At 38.4% G+C, this 16,002-nt stretch overlaps 1 protein-coding gene across 1 annotated transcript in view; it reads left to right on the top strand.

The window, feature by feature from the left end:
• The window catches only part of LOC149843236 (uncharacterized), a 35,536-nt gene extending 35,098 nt beyond the window's left edge, over positions 1-438 (top strand). The window contains exon 3 of the mRNA XM_089999666.1: positions 56-438. Within this exon, the coding sequence (XP_089855792.1) occupies positions 56-197 (142 nt within the window). The 3' untranslated portion in view covers positions 198-438. The remainder of the gene's footprint in view (positions 1-55) is intronic.
• Positions 439-16,002: the final 15,564 nt, after the last annotated feature.

Genomic DNA, 16,002 nt, shown 5'->3' with positions numbered 1-16,002 from the left:
AAAAGTGACTGCTTGTTTCTCATGGGATTTTCCTTTCATCTTTTGCTTTTGATAGGTCTTCCAAGGCTGGGAAGAGAGAAAACTCAGTCAATGTTAAACCTCTTCGGAAGAGCTTAGCCCTCAACATCCTGTTGACCATGCAAAAATTTAGAACCTCCGGTAAGGGGTTGGATGAGGGTATGGATATGGGCTACTAGTTCCATGACCTCTGAGGCAAGCTTGCACAGACAGAACTGTATAGATGTGGTGTTTTAGATGATCAAGGGACTCCATATCTTGATCCTTTTAGGAGATATGTAGCCGTTTATCTGTCCTTGTAGTGTGTATGTAAAAGTTGAGTTATTAAAGTGATCTTGGATATTCAGGATTGGTACTGTGAATTTTTGGAGGGGGCCCCTCTCTGTTCTGATAAAAAAATTTGATTTAGTTGCTATGTTCGATTAAGGTTTCTTGAGTTTTAATTATTTACAGAATTTGATATCACTGTATTCTTCATATTTGTGTTTGCTCTTATTGTGGATATGAACAAGTTTCGAGTAGCTGTAACTTAACGAACCGAACAAGTTTAGCTTGAGTAGTTTAGCCTCAGATCGCTTGTGGTCAGAATCAGGTGGAGCTCCTGACAAGCACGAGCTAAATGAGCCCAGCTCGAGATGTTTTGTTTAGAATAAGTGCATTTTGTTGTGAATTCAACGGTGAGATTCAAACTCATGCCCTATATGGTAGGACTGCTAAATTAACCGAACAGCTTGTAATTTAGCTCGTTTCGTATTGCCTTGAGTTCGTTCGTGATCATTAAGTTGGCTTGGTGAGATGACCCACGAGCTACTCTTATAATTTAATCAAGCCGAGCATGAACAATGGGTGTTCCTCTTGGCTTGGCTTGTTTACATGAGCTTATATAGGATTTATATGTGATACATGTTAAAAAACACATGGAAGCTCAATTGGTTTAGTTGGGTATGTAGGCAATGATTTTCATTTTCAATATGGGCCCTATAAAAAAAATGGGTTTTTTTTATTTAAAGAGCTAGTCCATGACTCAAGCTCGTACAAGCTCGAGCTTGGCGTGGCTCACACTAGTCAGATGAGCCGAGCTGAGCAGTGGCTTGCTGTAAATGAGCTGAGCCTGAAAAACCCTTGTTCGGTTCATTCGGCTCGTTTACCAGCCCTACCTATTGGGTACAAACCTTCTGCCCAAAGAGTGAGCCTACTACATTATCTAACCCAACTTTTGTGCGTGAGTGTGTGGCCATACATACTTTAAGGAGCTTATACAAGCTGAGCCGAGTCAAACAACCTTTGTTCATACTCAGTATCTTTATACTATATGAGCCGCTTGTGGCTCAGCTCTCAGAGCCTCTCTGATGCCCTGAAAGAGCTTAATGCGAGCCAAACCAGGCTGAGCCATGAGCAGCTGGGTTTGTTTAACAGTCCCAGTTTTAGGTCTTGGGAGAAATATCGTGTGGGCAGCAGCTTTGACCTAGGCATAATTGCAGTTGGTGATGGATCAAAAAATTAGGCTACCAGTCGTGCGGGCCAGCAGCCCATAGGAAGTGGGCCTTGCAAGTTGCAACCTTCGGTTTTGCTGACCAAGATGAGAGAGAGAGAGAGAGAGAGAGAGAGATTTGCTTGTTTTCTAAGGAGGTAAAAATATGTCTTTGTATTTTATTTTATGGTTCATCACATGGTACAGGGTAGGCAAACGCTTATTATTCACCCGGCGCTGTCTTGTCTCGACTTCTAAACATATTTTCTTATGAAATTGACTTAAGAGGAATTACTTTCTGCAAAATTTAAAGTGCAGTCTGCTTCATCGTCATTTCTTAGTCTGCTGGTAGGTCTCTTATCTTTTGTAGCTACCTGCCATTTTGGTAGTGTGTCATGGGATTGGACAAGATAAGACATATTAACACGACTCTGAAACGTATGGACATTATTTTAATATTTCTAATAAATATTATTATATTTTCATAAAAAAAATGCATTTTTCTATATTTTAAAATATCATAAAACCTTCCTTTATTGAGTAAAAATTAAGAAAAAATGTGTCCATATATCCAAATTTTCAAAAAAAAAAAAAAAATCACAAACTCGCACCTTGAGCTCATCATCAATCTTCGTGACAGGCAATTAGTGCTAAATAAAATCCAAATATAATGCTGCAACATGCTCACTTTCCACTTTGAAGGTTTAGGTGAGGATTGCAGTATATCGTTGCTCATAGTAATAAATGCATGTCACCTTGTGTTGAGACGTTGCAAGTTCGAATCCCAATTGTATATGGTTGTATAACTGGTAGGAGTATGCCTAACCCCAGCTTTCTTTGTCCAAAAAGAAAAACAGTAGCTAGGGTTTTTTTGCTAAATGGTCCGTGCCTTTTTTTTTTTGCATAAATGTCCATGCCTTTTAAATGTCCATGCCTTTTACCTTTTGGCAAAAGTGTTTCTATTTTGTCACCTTTAGTACAAGTTGGTCCTTCTATTAGAAGTCTATTTGGACTAAGGATGGCAATCGTGTCGGGTTGGCAGGTCGACCCGACTGGTTGGCGGGTCAGCATACCTCAACCCGAACCTGACCCGTTTATTAAACGGGTCGGCTGTGGCAAACACGAACCCAGCCCGTTTAATAAACGGGTAACCCAACACGACCCGCCAACCCATTTAATAAATGGGTTGGGTCGGGTAAACGGGTTCTTAGGTTGGCGGGTTAGGTTGGCAGGTCGGGTTGGCGGGTTGACCCGCCCGCCTAACCCGTTTATTAAACGGGTCAGCCGGGTTGGCATACCCCCAACCTGAACCCGACCTGTTTAATAAATGGGTTAGGCTGGTCGACCCGTTTATTAAACGGGTTGGCTTAAGCCCAACCCGAACCCGCCTAAGAGGCGGGTTGGCAGGTCCTGTCAGGTTTTGCCACCCCTAATTTGGACTAACCATGGTCAGTCATTGACCATGCATACATGGTTATGCTAAAATACTATTACACCCTCATTAATTAGAATCCCAAACTCTATGGTAACGTCTTGCACCACTAACCCTCTCTCACACCCAGCATTCTCCGGCTACTGCTAGGCAGCCAGGGATGCAAATGGGTTGGATCCAAGATGAAGATTTTGAAATTTTGGGGTATGGGTTTGTGGACTAGGGGTGAATTTCTGCAATACTCGAGGTGGAAAAGAAATCCTTTAGGACATTTTTGGTACAGGCGGGACTGACTGATCCCTACCCAGGCTGTGTATCGTGTTTGATGACTCGTGGAAAATGCAAGCTCGCGGGATGCAATTTTCCTGCACAGTGGTTTTTGGTGTTACTGCCTATCCAGGACAAACTCATTGTCCTGAGAGTGGTTATTTTTTTCTCTTATCTTTTTTTTTTTTTTGAAAGTCAAGCTGAGGTTAGGCTAACCCCTACCAGTTATACAACTATACCATTGGGTTTTGAACGTGTAACGTCCCAACACAAGGTGACGTGCACCAGCTACTCCCCATCCAGCAGATTGATTGGTTTTCCTTGATTGGAAGTTATAGACAACATGAGGAAATGAAATATTTCTCCCACCGTTTGCCATGTTTGTATGGAAATTTGGTCCATTCAAACAGGTGAAGTCTAAGATCTTGAAAACTCTCTTCAAATCACGTTTGATAGTGTGTACGTGAAGCAGGTGGGCATTATGCTATAAAAAAATCACAAATTGAATACTTTTCTCTTTACTGTTCATGTTTGGATGATGAATTTATTCATAGGACTTGTTTTTTCTTTTTGGATTTTGGTAGGTCCCCTAATTGTTGAAGCTATCAAAGATTTAAGACCTCAGAACCAATTGAAAACGGTCATTTTGCTGCCATTTTCAACGGAAGCAGATCAGGTCCTGCTGAAAATGAGCGTTTTTGCTCATGCGGACATCGTGGCCGTCTGTTTGCATTTTGGATGAATGCCACGTGGTTTTGTTGACTTTTGAGCCTTTTAAAATGCAAATCGGATGGCCACGATGTCAGCATGAGCAAAAACGCTCATTTTCAGAATGACCTGATCTGCTTCCATTTTCAATTGTTTTTATAAATTAGTCCATGTTTTGTTATTCTTTTTTTCTCTAGTGCTCCTTTTACCAGGTCTGTATAGTCATTTTGTCTACCCTTATTGGTTACCATCAAGGAACTAGGTCAATGTTGTCAGTATGGGTGCGTATCGGCCGATACATATCATATTGGTAGAAAATCGATACGCTTTACCCCTGAATCGGCTATTTTTTAATAAATGTAAAAAAATTACTTAATGGCTTTAATACATGTCACGTTCAGATTGACACGTAATATTTTTTAAAATTATTTTTTGGCCGATTCAGAACGATTCACTTGAGTATCGGTATCAACCATTCACTTGAATCGTTGGCCAAACTATACACGGCCGATACCGATACCGATACTGACAACATTGAACTAGACTGCTGTTAACCTCAGGGACGTTTTTGCAAGGGTTAACGAAAAGACCGGGAGGTTTTGGCCAAAACATATAAGGGAGGGACTTTTTTGCAAAAAGCCAATAAGTCAAGGACCATCTTGTAAAAAACCTTAAATTCTATTTGTTAAAATAGCCCCTAGGATGAATTTAGATCTTGAAGAACGAGTCAATGTCTGCCAAGAAGGTAAGAACTATACTGCATGTGGATTTTGAGGGTTTTTTTTTTTTTAAATTTGTCCAAGGGAAACCTCAATCAGATTGTGGTGCCCAAGAGAGATTGATGTTGTAAGATATGGCCCAGTTCCAAGCTGTTAAAACCCTTTGGTCACCCCCTGGCCCATCAGAGAACATGATACTTTAGCCAGGAAAGCAAAAGATGAACACCTTACCTATCAAACTCTTAACATCATTTAACTTAATGCACTAAGCCAATCACTTTTCCCTTGCTTCTTTCTAGCTTTTTATGTTTTTTATACTTTTATACTAATGTTATTATTTTTTGCCTCCACTTGCTTTCCCTTTATTTTCCTCATTGGTTCTTACATCGCTTCCACAATCGCTTTAAATGCTTAGTATTACTTTTTAATACTCACTTTCTATTTTCACTTCCCGCTACCCATATTTATTTCAAGTCCTGGTAACTATGGTTTGAATCCTAGACTTTTGTTAGTAGTGCGGTGTTGGACATTATCAGTTATGGGTCCAACCCACGAATGTGACCCTGTTTGACACCCTCCTAGTGGGTCACGTTAGTGACCACATAATGGGGTACTGGGTGGGAGTTACGTGAATGTGGAATAACCATATTCACGTAACTGCCTAATCTCCCATTACATAAGGGGTTAGGGGCTACAAAGATGATGAGAGACTCGTAGCATTTTCCTGCCAAATTTCGTTTCGCATTCGGACGCAGCAGAATAGGGTCCTGCTCACCGTCGACCTAAGGACTGGGCTCATTGTGGGCGTCGACCGACTGAGGAGAACGCTGAATTACCTACACGAACTATGGCGAATTCAGGTACGCTTCCTGTCATTGTTGATTTTAAAGGGATTCACCAACATTGGGTTATGGGCCCACAGTCCCACACATTTCCGCTACACGTGGCCGTGTAGGCCGTTTCAGCGTTTTAGGCGTCGGTGGAGTCGCCATGGGGCGACAACCACCGGTAAGCGGCAGATCAAATCCTTATAAAAGAAAAGAAAGGATCGACATATACCTGTGGCCGTCGGGCTGTAGGGAGGATTCGCTGTTGTCGGGATGGTTGCTAGAGCCATCGCCTGAAATCCCTTGTAGCTGTCGGACTGCAGGGGGTTTTGTCGTTGCATCAATTTGATCGCCGACGACATAAGGTATCTGGGTTTTATACCTAGAGCGTCGTCGGAGACACGCCGGAGGAAAGGTTGCCGGATTGCCGGCGTCCGTCTGGCGATGCATCGAATCAGGGGTTTCGGGCAGGGGGCTTTTGTAGTGAGCTGCAGGTAACAGCAACGGCCTTGCCGGTGCCCAGGTTGCCCAACCTCATCGCCGTTTTACAGTTTACTCCGGCGACAACAATAAAAAAAAAAATATAACTCTTACCTGTCGCCGGGGGAGGTGGGTTCGCCGTGGGGCGATTTGTAGGCAAGGGCAGCCGTTGGTCGGCGGCAGCCTTGCTGACACCGCCGGGGCTGTCTCCGGACCGGCAGGCGGTGTCGGTCTTCAGCCATCAGACGGCAAAGCCGCGAATCGTCGCCGTGGGGCGACGTCTTTTAACGGGGGGATGGTCGTCGGATCGGCGTCACCGTGGGGTGACGCAGGTCGCCGGCAACCGGCATCGGTCGCTGTGGAACCGAAAAGGGCATAAACCCTTTTCGGTTTTCCTGAAAATGCAAACAGAAACCCATCGGGTTTCTGTTTCATTTTTATCAGGGGACCGGATCGGGTTCTGGTTGAAGACCCGATCCAAACCCATTTTGGGTGGATCGGGCCTGTTATTAATTTTTGGATCTGACCCAGACCCATAATGTCACCGAGTCTGGGTCGGATCCGAAAAGAATCGGGTCTCCTTTTGGGTCGGGTCCGATCCGGATCCATTTTGGACCAAGGCCTAATCCGAACCCATTAAGAGCCGGGTCGAGCCCGGGGTCCATTTAGGATCGGGTCTAACCCGGTTTTGCTTTGGACCGGGTCTATTTCGGACCGGGTCTAACCCGAGTCTGTTTCGGACCGGGTCTAACCCGGGTTCTGTTCGGGCCGGGTCTGACCCGTATCAAGTATAGGTCGGGTCAGACCCGGATCCCATTTGAACCGGGTCGGATCCATGAAAGCAGGATCCGAACACTATTAAGACTGAATCGGATCAGGAACCTGATCTGACCCCTTTCGGAATCGGTACAGAGCCCTTTTTGACCGGTTCTTTCCAGTTTTCACTGGTTTCGAGATGCTGAAACCCTGTTTTCATAAATATAAAGAGATACAGGGATTTTGGCATACGATTATAGGGTTTTATGAACTTTTTTTCATATTAAGTATCAGTTTATAAGGTTTAGAACCGGTTCAGACCCTTAGATGACCGGTTTGGGGTAGTTTCAGACCGGTTCAGAGTGTTTTTAGACCGGTTCCTACTTGAGGATCTTGGGTTTTACCCATATGAACATGTTTTTGTTATTTTTCATGCTTTATAAAGTATTTATTTTGAATAATGCATGACTTATGCATGTTAATTCATGTCTTTTGCATTGGTTAAATTGTGCATAATGATTTTAAGCATGAATTATAACTAAATTCATGACAATTAGTTTATGTATATTAGTTGAAACATGAACTTATGTCATGAATATACATGCATTAAAATGTGTGCATGGGCGTGCTCTATAATACAAATAGTTTTTTCGGTAAAAGATCTTGGTTGACCGATTCATGCAATCACCAAAGTTATCTGAGTCGTGTTAATTAAGGATTCTTTAGAACGTATTAAGATTCATTATTATGATTGTGTGTGAATTTATGAAACATCGATTCTATCCAAAGGTAGGTCGTTGTGTTTCAAATTTACACAAGGTGTGATAGTAGATGTGTATTCCAGCCCATGAAGCATGTTTGTACCCAAAGGTACAGTGCTGAATTGCCTCTGGATTCATGATCTACTAGTTTCACCAACTGAAGTCAATTCCTTAAGAATTGAAGAGATGAAGTAATTATGAGTATTGTCGTTTTCACCAAAGTGAAACGATAATAGCTCAACTATGCTTGTCTCAGAAAAGGTGAAAATAAAGGGTCTCACTTTTACATTTTCGACACTAGTCTCGTCTGAGCAATAATAGTAATGTCTTTCCGTTTTCGTTTCTTGTTTTATCAGGTTCTTTCCATATCGACAATTCGAGTAATATCTCTATCTTAGACGGATCAAATTTTTTTGATTGGAAAGAAATCGTGTTATTCAGTTTGGGCTATATGGATTTAAATCTGGCCCTTAGAATTGACGGACCTTCCTCTCTTACAGAGCAGAGTACAGCTGAACAGAAGGTTGCCTCTGAGAAGTGGGAGCGCTCGAACAGACTTAGCCTGTTGCTTTTACAATCTCGAGTGACTAAGAATATTTGAGGCATCATTCCTCATTGTAGGACTATTAAGGAATTTCTGGGAGCTATTAAGGCTCAGTTCGTCACTTCTAATAAGGCAAGGGCCAGTACACTCATGTCCAAATTAGTGTCTATGAAATATATTGGTGACAGTCACATCCGACAGCACATTTTGGAAATAAGGAATATTGTGACTCAACTAAATGACATAAAGTTCGCCATCTCTCACTCTTTTTTAGTCCATTTGATCTTAACCTCGTTACCTACTCAGTATGGACCCTTTAAAATCTCCTACAACACACATAATGATGAGTGGTCTTCTAAAGACCTCTTGGCCAAGTGTGTTGAGGAAGAGGAGAGATTGAATGGTGAGAGGGTGCCAAGTGCACATTCAAAGGTCGAGGCCAAAGAAAAGCGCATTCAAAAGGAAGAATCAGAAGAGAGCCACTGGGGAGAATTCAAACTCTCATGCGAAAGCCAAATCCCAGTTAGGTGGCCCTTTTATAAAGTGTTTCTTCTGCAAAAAAAAGGGGCATAAGAAGGTGGACTGTTTGAAGTACAAGAAGTGGCTCAAAAATAAAGGTAATAAGTCATTCGTTTCTTATGAGTGCAATCTAATTCATGTTCCATTGCATAGTTGGTGGATTGATTCTGGTGCCACGGTGCACATTGCCAACTATTTGCAGGCTTTTCTGAACAAAAGGGAACCAACGGAGCATGAAAGAAGCATCTTCTCAGGAAATAAGATGCGTTCACATGTCAAAAGCGTTGGGACCTGCAGAATTATGTTGGAGTCAGGATTTATATTAGATTTGGTCGATACATTTTATGTTTCATCTTATATTACGACAATGAAGCCGTACATGATACTTCAAGTACAAGGTTTTGATGATGAACAAGTGAATCAACTGCATTTCAGCTAAGGCAATGAATAAAGATGACAATCATTGAAGAATTCGATGAAGAATCTTTGAAGACTAGTATGCAAATGTTAAATTCATTAAAAGTCTTAGATTCTTATAAGAGCCTTACTTAGAGTACATATTTCGGTTGCATTTCACCTAAAAAGTCTTTAGAAAAACTTTTCTAAAAGAACCCTTCATGAAAATCTTTTTAAAAAACTCTTTATTTAATTTTTCGTGTTTATTAGTCGACCAATAGACTCACCAGTCGACTAATCCTTTCGCGCCAAATTTTCTAAACAAAATGTCATTTTTGTCAAATTAGTCGACCGAAGGTTTTATCAGTCAACCGGACAGAATGTCTGTTTTCTGGAAATTTAGCAGCAGTCGACTAATGATTTTATCAGTCGACCGGACAAAACATGTATTTTCAGAAAGTTTAGCAGCAGTCGACTGAAAGGTTTTTCAGTCTACTGATGATATTATCAGTCGACTAACTTTTTCTCTAGTCGACTAAGTTTCAAATCTTCAGATTTTTCAAACGGCTCGATAAACAGATCAGTCGACCGACAATAACTGTCAGTCTACTAATAACTAATTATCAGTCGACTAACTACTGTTCTAGTCGACTAATTTTGTCATTTTTCTTGAAACTTTTAAAAAGCGTGTCTTTTCATTTTTCAAGCATTTTGATCGTTCAAAATGGACTGTTTTGACACCCTTTCATACCCTCAACATATGAAATCTTTCAACTATAAATATGAGTGCATTTTACACTCAAAAGCATAACAATCCAATCGATTTACATTGAATTACTCTTTGCTTTTCACTCATATTCAGTTTCTCACTCACTTGATATTTTTTACTTCAGTTTTTTCACTCAAATTCCTTTAAGAGATAGTGAATTCGTGAGTAGAGTATTCCAACAACCTCAAAAGCCAATTGCATCTCATTTGCATTCATAAGAAGGGCTCATAGGTTGTTTTATAAGTTGTTACTTATTTCAATTTTCTGTAAAAGAAAGGACTCCTTGGTTTAAAGGAGTTGTTTGCTTTCAGTAGGTGTGTTACTGAAAGTGAGACCAAATTTGGTCTGTGTATGATCTTGTAGTTACACAAGGTTGATAGTGGAAATCTCAAGCGGGTTTTGCTTGGGGACTGGATGTAGGTCAGGAAAGACCAAACCAGGATAAATTCTTGTGTTCCTTTGTGTGATTGCTTTGCGTTTTGCAAAATCCGTCAAAATTCTGAAGACGATATTTAAAAGCACTATTCACCCCCCCCTCTAGTGCTCGTTGCCTCGATCCTACTACACTTTCATTTGGTATCAGAGCAGATTTGCTATTATTTTGATTTGACCATCATCTAGCATGGTAACAACATCATCTCAGCATAAAGAAGGATGCTCCTCTGTTTGTCCTCCTCTCTTCGATGAAACAAACTATGCATACTGGAAAGTGAGAATGACAATATTCTTATAATCCATAGATCTCAAAATTTGGAGAGTTATTTCAGAAAAGTATCAAATGTCATCAACTGATTTCAGCCAATGGACCAATGAAGAAAAGAAGACTGCTTCACTTAATGCCAAGGCTATGAATGCATTGTATTGTGCCGTTGACAAGGTAGAGTTCAATCGTATCTCTCAATGCTCTACAATAAATAAAATATGGCATACTCTTCTCGTGACTCACGAAGGTACGTCAAAGGTAAAAGAATCTAAAATCGCTTCTTTAGTTCATAAATTTGAATTGTTTAATATAAAGCAAAATGAATCTATATTGGACAGGGTAACAAGAATGACCGATATCACTAATACTCTAAAATCCCTTGGAAAAGAATATTCACAAGTGGATTTAGTCAGAAAAATCCAAAGGTGTTTAACTCCTGAATAGGAGAAAAAAACCACAGCTATTGAGGAAGCAAATGATTTAAATACTCTCACTCTTGAAGATTTGGTCGGTAACTTAATGGCATATGAAGTCCAACTTCAAGACAAACAAGAAGAAGAACCCAAGAAGAAATCTCTTGCTTTTAAGGCTACTTCTGACTCTAAAAATTCAGAAGAAGATGAAGATGAAGATATTGCCCTCATCATAAGGCAATTCAAAAGATTCATCAAAAAGGGAAGATTTTAAAGAAAGGTAAAGAAAGTGGATTCTTTCAATCCTAATGAAGTCCAGTGCTTTAACTGCAAAAAGGCAGGACACATCAAGAAAGATTGTCATCTTCTCAAAATCAAGCCTAAGGACCAATTCAAGAAAAAAAAGGCATTTCAAGCGGGTTGGGATGATAGTGACTCCTCCTCTTCCGATGAAGAATCAAATGAAGAAGTCACCAACATGTGCTTTGTAGCACAAGAAGACTCGGTAAGTCAATTTGAGTATGATGATTTATTAGAAGCATTTAATGATTTATATGCTAAATTTAAGAGTATAAGTTCTAAAAACAAAGAGTTAAAAACTGAAAATTCAACCCTTGACTCTCAAAACAAAGTGTTACTTCAAGAGATAGAAGATCTCAAGAAGAAAAACTCTTGTCAAGCATTTGAGATAAAAGAAATTGGAATTAGAACCAATCTCTTACAAAAAGAAATAACGAGTCTAAAAGAAAAATCAAACGATCTTCTTTCTATAGTGACCAAATTCACAAATGGTCAAGTGAATCTAGAAAGACTTCTTGGTTCTCAAAGATGCTCGGTTAATAAAACCGGATTGGGATATAGCTTCTTTTATACTCAAAATAGACCAAACTATGTGGTGAAGAATCAAAGACAATATTCTCAACCATTTGTTCAAAGAACTAAATTTTCTAGTTATAATAAAAATGCATCTAATCATGGCACTTATAATGCTTATAAGCCTAGACATGATCACTTTAGAAATGTTAATTTTTTTTTATAGAAATAATATTTATTATCAAAGGAAACCAAAATCCAAATGGATATGGGTTCCTAAGACTAACTCTCATAGATCCGAAAATAGAAAGGGGTCAAATGCTTTGTCTTTTAATTTTGTTGTAGGTACACAAAATAAGGAGCAAATGGATATTGAACAACGGTTGTTTCAAACATATGACTGGAAGGCCGGAGTTATTTTCCACCCTCCAAAGTAAGGATGGAGGAGCTGTCACCTTTGGTGATAATAACAAGGGAAAAGTAATCGGTATTGGTAACATTGGTAATCCAAAATTTTCCTTGATAGAAAATGTTCTTTTAGTAGATGGTTTAATGCATAATTTATTATCCATTAGTCAATTATGTGATAAACGTTTTCTTGTTTCTTTTGAACATGATTTATGCTTAATTTCTGATTTTCAATCTAAAAAGATCATTTTTAAAGATAAAAGAAGGAACAATGTGTATGAACTTTATCTAGATGAGTTACCCACTTTTAATGAAAAATGTCTTATTGTTTCAAATGAAATTCAATGGTTATGGCACAAGAGACTTGGACATGTTAACTTTAAAATTATTTCCAAGTTATCCAAAAATGATCTTGTTAGAGGCCTACCTAGAATACCATATAAGAATGATCACTTTTGTGATGCTTGCCAAATGAGTAAACAAATCAAGAGTTCTTTTAAAGCAAAAGATATAGTTTCAACAAAACGCCCTCTTGAACTTTTACATTTAGATCTATTTGGACCATCTAGAATTCAAAGTTTGAATGGTAGCAAGTATGCTTTTGTTATAGTAGATGATTATTCTCGATTTACATGGGTGATTTTTTTAAAAAGCAAAAATGATGCTTTTTCTGAATTTTCCAAACTTTGCAGAAGAATTACAAATGAAAAATCTACATCTATTATTAAAATTCGTAGTGATCATAGTAGTGAATTTGAAAATGAATCTTTTCTAAAGTATTGTGATTTACATGGTTTATCTCACAACTTTGCTTTTCCTAGAGCGGCTCCACAAAATGAAGTCGTTGAAAGAAAGAAAAGAACTTCTCAAAAGATTTGGGATGAACTCATCGAAATCAAGAAGAAATCCTATGAGTATAACTACTTCTCTTGATAAAGATGAAAATGGTAAAAATGTAGATATCAAGCTCTACAAAGGTTTGATCGGATCTCTATTATACTTAACTGCTAGTCGACCTGATATTATGTTTAGTGTTTATATGTGTGCTAGATTTCAAGCTAATCCAAATGAATCTCATTTAATTGCAGTAAAACAAATTCTTCGTTACTTGAAAGATACTTCAGATTTTGGTTTGTTTTACTCAAAATCATCTTCCTTTGATTTAGTTTCATATAGTGATGCAGATTTTGCATAAAGTAAATCTGATCGCAAGAGTACTAGCAGAACTTGTCATTTCTTAGAAAATGCCTTAGTCTCTTGGTTTAGTAAAAAGCAAAATTCAGTGTCACTCTCAACAACTGAAGCAGAATATATAGCGGCTAGTTTAGCGTGTTCACAAGTACTATGGATGAAAAAGACCTTAAAAGATTTTGGTTTGAATTACTCCACAACAACTATTTATTGTGATAACACTAGTACTATAAATCTTTCGAAAAATCCTGTTCAACACTCAAAAACTAAGCATATTGAAGTTAGACATCATTTCTTAAGAGATCATGTGTTAAAATGAGACATTTTGTTACATTTTATATCTACTAATGAACAACATGCTGATATCTTCACTAAACCACTTAAAAATAAAGATTTTATGAGAATTAGAAGAGAACTAGGCATTTGCTCATTTTTAGATTTATAAAATGCTGATTTTTTTAACAAAATCTCAATATCGCACCTTATTAGTCGACTGATAAACTTCTAGTCGACTGATGCTTTAAAATTTTTTTTACTGAAGGAATCACACCTTATTAGTCGACCGATAAAATCCTAGTTGGCTGATATTTTTTAAAATTTCAATTGAAGGGACCTGATACCCCTTGGATTTTTTTTAACACCCGATTTTTTTAAAAAAGGGCACCGTTTCATTTTTTTACGCCCATTCATTTTCCCTTTTCTTAAACGAAACCCTCTCTCTCTTCCAAAAATCCCTCGGAGTGCCGTTCGAACCCCTCCTCGTCGGAATCCTCTGGCCGTGACCGGTGCATCTCCAGTTTACGTCGAAATCCTCGTATGGCATCCTCCTCACACTTGACGTCATCCACCGCGTCATCTTCTTGCAGACAAACTCCTCCTCAATGAAACCCTCCTGTTGCAACTAAAGATTTTCTACTGCAACACCTAATGACATCCATGGCAGTGTTGAAAAGCCAAACGACATCTATTGTATCTCAGCCTGCTCTTCTCTGAGACTCGTCGTTTTCTATAGCAGCCAACTCCTCTACAACGTCTCCACATCGTCTCTAATTGTTGATCAATCACTCCCACCAGACGTCATTTGAAAGCCGACATCAACTGCGATTCTTCTTTGACAGGTTAATCTGTTTCATTCCTTATCAACCATGCCTCGTCAGAAAACTGCATCCGCACAAGGTTCTCCTCCTACTACACCTCCAACACGTCATGAATTTTCTCTCAGACTACTCAAAAATCCTCTTTTATATGATACTTTTGGATCGATTTCTGCACTTCTTATTTTACCAGGCCGAAATGTCATGTTTCATCTATTTTCTCGTCACAAAATCAGAGAATTATTTCCAGGTATTTCACATCTTTTTGATGTCGGAGCATACCCTCTTCATTATCCTTTACTGATCCACTTATTTTACACAAATTTATAAACTGATCATGAAACTGGATTTCTTTCCTCTCTTGTTCGCGATGTTGAAATTGAGTTTGATTCTAAACTGCTTGGACAAATCCTAGGTATTCCACCTTCAGACACTCTTTTCAATACTATTGAAATTAATGATGAAAGAATTTTTGAACAAACTCTTCTTCCCGGTGCACCTCATTGTCCTCTATTCAAAAATACCAATATTCAAACTCGTGCACGCATTGCTGGACGAATTCTTGCCCATAATGTTCTACCTAAAACTGGATCTTTTGATTACTATTCCACAGATCTCTCTACGACTCTTTATGTCTTATTTGAAAATATTTCTGTAAATTGGGCCAATGTGTATTTTACTAATTTGTGGAAACAAAAACCATTTCTTCTGTATGGATGTCTTCTTACTCGTATTTTCAGATATTTCAAAGTACCTTTAACCAATGAAAAATATATTGAACAAAAGGAGTTCTTTGATCAAACTATTTTTAAACGTATGAAAATCAAATATCTGCCTCCTTTAAACTTTGATCAAACTGAACCATCTGAACCATCACTTTCTGAACCCTCACCATCTTCTGTGACATCTTCATCTTAAGCAAAACAAAAGAAATTCTCTACTAGTCAAGACAATGATGAAGTTTTACAGCAAATAGAAGCTTTGGAACTGCATCAACACACTTTTCGTGAAGATGTGACTCGACAACTTTCTTCCATTCAGAAAGATATTACTCAACTCAAGAAGATGCTCAACCAACTCTTCTGATCTTTGTTTACTGTCTTTATTGAACTGTGATACTTTATGGGTTGTAATATTTTGAACTTGAATTTGCATTTTTCTTATGCTATTACTCTTTTTTATTATGACAAAAGGGGAGAAAAAGACAGAAATTACATGAGAAATTACATCACATGGAAATGAAAAAAAGATAGAACTTGCATGAGAAATTAAGAGAAAAAGACATAAATTGCATATTGCATTATGACATGGAAATTACATCATGTGAAAGCATTGAAAATTGCATTTATGAAAAAGTTTTAAAAATGCATGAAGTAATGATGGAAATGCAAACCAATCAATATGTGATATATGTGCTTTGAATGTACTAACTTTTAATGTTTTGCAACATATTGATAGGGGGAGTAAAATCTCCATCTATGCATCTAAATGCTCCATCTTTGATTAGTTTGTCATCATAAAAAAGGGAGAGATTGTTACGACAATGAAGCCGTACATGATACTTCAAGTACAAGGTTTTGATGATGAACAAGTGAATCAACTGCATTTCAGCTAAGGCAATGAAGAAAGATGACAATCATTGAAGAATTCGATGAAGAATCTTTGAAGACTAGTGTGCAAATGTTAAATTCATTAAAAGTCTTAGATTCTTGT

The sequence above is a fragment of the Nuphar pumila genome, chromosome 3 (genome assembly GCF_984573655.1).
Source record: "Nuphar pumila chromosome 3, dmNupPumi1.hap1.1, whole genome shotgun sequence".
In the NCBI taxonomy this organism is placed as follows: Eukaryota; Viridiplantae; Streptophyta; class Magnoliopsida; order Nymphaeales; family Nymphaeaceae; genus Nuphar; species Nuphar pumila.
This window is presented reverse-complemented; position numbering and strand designations above follow the sequence as displayed.